Source organism: Carya illinoinensis, chromosome 3 (genome assembly GCF_018687715.1).
Source record: "Carya illinoinensis cultivar Pawnee chromosome 3, C.illinoinensisPawnee_v1, whole genome shotgun sequence".
NCBI classification, from domain to species: domain Eukaryota; kingdom Viridiplantae; phylum Streptophyta; class Magnoliopsida; order Fagales; family Juglandaceae; genus Carya; species Carya illinoinensis.
Window position 1 is genome coordinate 8,580,055 of NC_056754.1, and position 7,042 is coordinate 8,587,096.

At 35.8% G+C, this 7,042-nt stretch overlaps 1 protein-coding gene and 1 pseudogene across 1 annotated transcript; both read right to left on the reverse strand.

Moving 5' to 3' along the window:
• Positions 1–562: 562 nt before the first annotated feature.
• LOC122304434 lies at positions 563–1,736 on the reverse strand (annotated as a pseudogene).
• A 678-nt stretch (positions 1,737–2,414) lies between these two features.
• LOC122304435 (receptor-like protein kinase FERONIA) lies at positions 2,415–4,031 on the reverse strand. The gene has a single exon (XM_043116714.1). The coding sequence runs from the start codon at positions 4,029–4,031 to the stop codon at positions 2,415–2,417; it is 1,617 nt and encodes a 538-aa protein (XP_042972648.1).
• Positions 4,032–7,042: the final 3,011 nt, after the last annotated feature.

The following is a 7,042-nucleotide window of genomic DNA, read 5'->3' on the forward strand; positions in this document are numbered from 1 at the left end:
GATGTGAAAAAGTACTTAAATATGTTATAAATAATAGTAAAAAAATAAATAAAAAATAATAAAAAATAATTGAATAATAGTAAAAAATAATTAATAATAATAAAAAATAGATAAAAATAATAATAAAATCATAAATAATAATAAATTATGTTAAGAAGTGTTGAAAAACACAATATGAACATGGACTGAGAAAGCAAAAGTATTCATGATGGCGAATGAATTGATTCGGACGCGCATATCTTTTCTTCCTTCTCTAGCTTTCTTTATTATTCACTTTTCCAACCTTATCTCATCTTTATATAACTGGTACTACCCCACACGTATGCTGGGAAAATATAGAAAAAGACCACTTTTAAGCTTTGGAGACGTTGGTGGTGTTCTTAAACACATCTTCGCCGTTCACAGTATGAGAATCAAGACTTGGGTAGGTCATCCCTGTTTTAGTTGTAGTCAATCAAGTTCCACTATCCGATTCCGACACGTGCCACTGAAAATGTTATTGCATTAGCGAGTTTTAGTTGTATCGGAAACAAGGAATGATAATTCCTCTGTATAGGTTTTCTTGCCGTCGGGATTGACTTTCTCACTGGCAACGTCTACTTCCTCCTGTCGTTGTAATGCAAAGCTAAGTTTATCCATAACATCGTGGGCCGTTGGCTCCCTTGATCACTCACGCAACTCTCTGCGGTATCCATGTACACCTTGAAACACTTTGGAGCTATCTTGCCCATCAGATTCGAATCAATGATCTCACCCACGATCCCCTTCTCAATGTATTTTCGGGCACAGGGGACCAAATTCCATTGCTCCTCCTCCAGTTTTGGATTCAGTGCTTTTGGGGCACATAATACCTCAAAGAGCACTATGCCAAATGAGTACACGTTTGATTTTTCTCTCAGTTGTTGATGCCTGGCATAATTCGGATCCAAATACCCGAACATGCCCTTTACCATGGTACTAATTACCTTGTCATCTTGACCTTCTTTAGAGAACCCAAAATCAGAAACCTCGGCCACACAATTCTCGTCCAATAAAATGTTGGTTGTCTTCACGTCACAATGGATGATGAGGTGCTTTGGTCCAGTGTGCAGGTAGTTTAAACCACATGCCGCTCCATTGCAAATTTTGAGCCTTTGTTTCCATGGGAGGGAATCCTTGTCCATGTCGTAGAGGTGTTCTCATAGTGTCGCATTGGACATGTAGTTGTAGACAAGGATCATCTCCCTCTAGTCATTGGAGTATCTAATGAGAGAGATGAGATGGATATGGGAAAGCTAGGAGAGCATCACAATCTCCCTCCAAAGCTCTTGGCGCCCTTGCTTTGACTCTAGGTTCAAATGCTTGATTGCCACGGTCATAGTTCCATCGTCAACAATGATAGATTTTGAATATTGACAATATTTTAAATACTAAAAAACAACCAACTTTTTAGTACTAATGATACATTGACTTGTATAATAAAAATACAAAGTTTATAGGTTATATTCTAGGAAAGCAGGCTATGATTGTGGCTGTAAAATGCTAACTATTACAAATATTAATTTCTGTAATTTGGTGATTGTTACGGACATGATTCTAAGATCATCATAAGAAATTGGATGATCAATGAGATCAATCTCATCTGCAAGTGACTTTATAGTGTGCATGTAATCTTGAATTGTCTTATTACCCCGCTTAATCAAAGTGAGTTCCTCTTTGAGTTGCATGGCTCTTGTGCGAGATTTGCTTGCATACATTGTATTGAGTTTTTTCCATACTTCTTGAGAGGTTTTCACAACGGAGATAAAAGGGGTGATGGTGGTGTTAGTGGATGCCAAAATGACATTGAGAATGAGTTTATCTTGCCTGGCCCAATAGGTTTTTTTATGTGAGGATGTGGAGGTGCCAGTGTGGTTTGGGCATGGAGGTGAAATAATCTAGAAGATTATACCCAATAAGAAGTGCTTCAAACTGTGCACGCCATTAAGGAAATGTTGAAGGGGTGAGTTTTTCATTGATTTGGGTAGAAATGTTTAGAGCAATCAAGGGAGTATCAATTGGGGATGATGGATTTGTGATAGAAGTATGTGAGTTGGTGATCGAATTCTCGTGAGAGGATGGTTCTCCTGATACCATGATGGATTTTGAATATTGATAGAATTTTTATTACTAAAAAACAACCAACTTTTCAGACTAATGACACATTGACTCGTATAGTATAAATATAAAGTTTACTAGTGCTATTCTAGGAAAGCAAGCTAAGACTGTGGTTGTAAAATGCTAACTATTACAAAGATTAATTTCTATGATTTGGTGATTGTTACACACATGATTCTTGCCAAACTTGCTGTTGTGTGATCTTTGCCTTGATTTGTGGAATCATCCTTTATAGATGAAACACTTATATACCTTCCCAAAGCCATTGACGCTAATAACTAATCCTTATCGATGTTGTGGGTTGCTGTTTTGATTTCTTCAAGTGAGAATTGGAGGCATAACTCTTCGGGCAGTGATGAGACTTTTGTCCTCGTTGAGTTTCCTTTGTTTTGGTTAGACCAAAGCCAGCACTTTGATATTGGATGGTAAGAACCAAAACGCTTAGATGCCCGCAGTTTCCAAACAACCACGCAACACACTAGAGTGAGCAAGGCCAAGAATAAGCCTACAACGGTTCCAGTGGCATTGAATCTTGTTTTCCTTGAGTTGGATGTCGAAGCAGGTAGTTGAGCCAGAGGTGGAGAGGGAGGCAAAGTACCGGCAGGATTGGGTGCGGCTAGGTTGTCATTGCTGTCGCTCAGTTTGAACACTTCTACCCCATTTAAAATGGCATCATAGATTGCATTGGTAGCTTTTCCAGGGTGTAGAGCAATAAAGAGTGTACTCTTATGATCCTCAACTCCCATCTTTTGAATCAGCACAACATAATCCTGAAACACAGGTGTATCCCTTCCTCCGCTCCACATAATTACATCAGCGGTACCTTCGGCTGTCTGGTTGTCTATATATATAATGAATGGCCTTTCACCAGCCATCGTTATATTGGGCTCGATTTCGCAGAAATGAAGCCTGACCAGATAATTGAATCCCGGATCTACAGGTAAACCCCATGTCAAATTAGAATGCAAGTTCCAAGTTATGTTTGGACCCATCGTGATTGCAGACCGATAAACGTTATCGGGGGCAATGTAATTTGGTATTGCTAAGTATTTGAGCGTCAAATCTGGCTGACGGGGGATCACGCCTCCACTCAACAAGTAAGGGATGTCTGGGGACCATTCTCTAAACATGCCAGTGTCTCCCGTCGGCGATATCGAGCTCCCGCCCATATTAAGTCGAAGAATCATCTCGAGTGCCCTACTGTTGTCTATAGAGAACAGAAAATTTTGGCCAACGTAAGGTGGGCTTGGATTTTCTGGATTGCTATAGTAGAGGTACGTTGGCATGGAGACGATCTCAATTCCATTAACAAAAGCGAAGAATCTGCTAGAAGCAGTACTTGGCGTTGGAATGAATGTCAAACTCAATTTTTGATCCTCCTCAACGTTGATGCAGAACTCTTTAGAAAGAGTAAGTTTTGAGCCCCCCAAGTGTTTAGCAAGAATGGAAACACTGAAGTTTCTAAGTAAGGTGAACTTACTGTTTGCTTTGACGGTAAAAAAGGCCAGAGATCCATCAAAACCAAAATATGAATCTGCGTAAAAGTACAACCGAACAAATTTAGGACCGGAGGTGACAGGAAATACGTAGGTGAATTGGAAATAGGATAAACGGGCGGTCATGTAGGGGACAGTTTCTACAGATGAGTCTTGGCTTTGGGCTTTAGATGTAATAGATTTCTGGTTACGTTCTTCTATGGGAGCGAATCTGGAGGGCTCCAAGTCTCCAATCCACATGCGCTTATCCATATCCGTTGAGTTGCCAGCAGAGCCACAGTTGAGGGAAATATTATCAACGGCAATGTAACGAGGAGTAGAATTAGCGATTGAAATATGGGGGAGAAGGAAGAGTAAGAAAACGAGCAGAATAGGCTTGAGTATTGAGACGTTCGCCATGGGAGCAAGAGATGATCACGCACAAACGGGAAAACAAAAGGGCTAGCTCCTTTATATTCTAACAGCATAAAGATGTCTGACAGCTAACAATGTTGAATTATTCATGTACCTGCCAAGCACCCCCGTACGCGCTTCGAAATTTCATACCAGCTTCCCCCAATTCGCTTTCGGTAAAAGTAGCATAGCATGAGTGACTTGTGAGCTGTCCTCCATAACTTTATTTGTTACGAGCTTTTTGTCAAGAAGCAAACAGAAAACATAAAAATTTAAAAAACAATATTATTTTATTCAAAATTTGTAATTTTGAAATGATTTTGTGCTTATATTATTTTATTTAATTAGTTAAGTACGTATTTCTTCCGACGTATAATATCCGATACAAATTAATATCCTGATAATTAAATACCTTTTGAAATAATATCACAATTAAGTAATATTATAAACAGGAGACAAAATATAGTATCACTGGGAAAAATTTTACCTGTAATGAGTCTTTAGAAAAAAGCTGCAAATTTGTAAGCCTTTAGGAAATTTTGAAGATTTCATATATATATATATATAAAGAATGAAATATTTGCCATTCCTCAAAATTAATATATAGTGATGAATCCTAAAAAAATTAGCAAATTAAAAACAAATTAAAGATTCGAAGCCAGCTAGCGAAGGGCCGGGAAACATATTACACATATATGGACAAGGGTACGTAGTACTAGAGGAACAGATCAAAAGAGAGAGAAAATTGTGCTTCGGGAGCCATACGATCATAAAGATCATGAATGAGCGGAGCTTTCTATGTTTTGAATAGAATTAAATTTCGTTAACCTGAGGTATGCCTTTGTACTTTGTAGTGGCGCAATATCGTGTATTTCTCCACGGAAACAAAGCAGAGATTTCAAGGTGCATGTAATAATTTACAGCACAAAGACCTCCTTAATTTAGAGTTTAGACAGCTCCAGCTCATCAGCATCTTTGCATTCAATTAACAATATTTGTAAAATACCACTGTGGGTTGGGCAGAGACGGAGGGAGCATGAAAGACACTGAATGGGCTTTATTTTCTATTTGGTGTGGGCTTTTTTTTTTTAACGATTAACGATCTGTTTTGATGATAGGGATATTTCAGATTATATGAATTTATATATAAATAGTAGAGAGTTAAAGATGTTTTTGAATGAGTTTTGTATAAAAATTTGAGTTCTATTGAAATTTATTTGAATGTATAAAATAAGTTGAGATATATTTAAATTTTTATAAAAAGTTGAAAATGTAGTAAGTTTTATCAATGATAGACACTACAAAAAGAAAAAAGACTTTTTACGTCACTTAAATTAGATGCAAAAAATGTAAAATGGTTGTCAAAGTTCTTTTCGCAACTATTTTATATTTTTTGCATCCAATTTAAGTGACGCAAAAAATTATTTTTCTTGTAGTGAGATTTTTTGTTGTAGTAATTGAATAATTATGAGGAGTTGAAAAAATAATGAGTCTCAATATTTTAGATGAACATACTTGTGTGCAGTTGAATGCAAAGTATAGTCTAATTTATAAAACTATCTCAAATCACTTTAGCATCCAAATGTAACCTAATAGTACTATTCTTGTAAGTGTGGGTAAAGAAGAATGTGATGATCGTGATTGAAAGAACGAGGTTGTACACACACATATTAAATATATATGTGTGTGTGTGTGTGAATACATATACTCTTGCGGCGCACCCTGGCCGGGTCTCTATATGTGATATATATGCGCGTGTGTGCGTGCAGTGTGTGTGTGTTTAATGGAACAATCATACTAATAATAATTCAGCTTTTCAGGTTCGTGAAATTACAACTGCATTCCCTATTTGTTGATTAAATTTGGAAATTACACCAATCACTTTAATTAACAAACCACTAAAATCAATGTTCTTGCTATTTTATTGATTTATTCGCAAATTAATTAGTAACCAAGGAAAAATACTTTGTAATTTCTAGTTCTAATAATTTTTTTTATTTTTATTTTTACCCGTGATCCATGCCAGTACGTCCTCTCACTTCATGCTGTGCTTTGCTTGATCATTAGGTCAACTTTAATTTTACAAGTACTTTAATCTTCATAAGTGGGTCAGATTTCTTCGGCACTCTCTTCTCTTCGTCGTAATGTCTACCTTTTTTCTTTTTTAAGGGTTAAGCTATCTTTATCACATTCTATATATATTTTAAATTATTTATTTATTTTTTATTAAATTAATTGAGTTATTCTATTCATCATGTATTTATCATATATTTATTATAAAAATAAAATAAAAAGTAGTGTGGTATTGTGTATCTAGTGTGTGAGATGCTAATTATTTTTAAAGCTACGGTCTTGGTGGGAAAAATTTAGTGCAGATATGATGTTGAACTTCTTTGGATCTGAGAAACACAGACAATTAAAGAAGCTGTGTGATGCCACGCGCCACAAACGACCTAGTTAAGCTCCATAATTATCTCCATGACCCCAATAACGATTTGGAAAAATATATATAGTTGCAAGTAAAATTATGTATTAATGTGATGTGATTGGTCAAAAAGTAGATTTTATTGAAAACAATATTAATTTAAATTTTAAGTATGAATAAATCAGTATTGATACACAGATTAGTACGCGACTGTGCTTGTATATAGCAAAACTCTAATGGTTTATTAGGAGACGACAGCTATAAGCCTTTAGGGTTTTTGTTGCTTATATATGAAATGATGATGATCCTAAACATTTTCTTCTTGAGCTCGATCGAGCTGAAATATATATTCAAGCTTAAAACTTAATTTGTTGTTTTGTTGGTTAAACGCACATGACTAGTACTTGATTTAATATAAAGTAATTATTTTATTTTATAAACGGATACTTAATATATATTTCTTCTTTGTTAGTGCGTACGCAGTTCATTCATGAACCCTTCAACAGTGATCGTTGGGGTGATGAGAAAGTCTACATGATTAAATCATAGCATTTCTCCTGTTATATATATAATTATATAGTTTTAATTACAT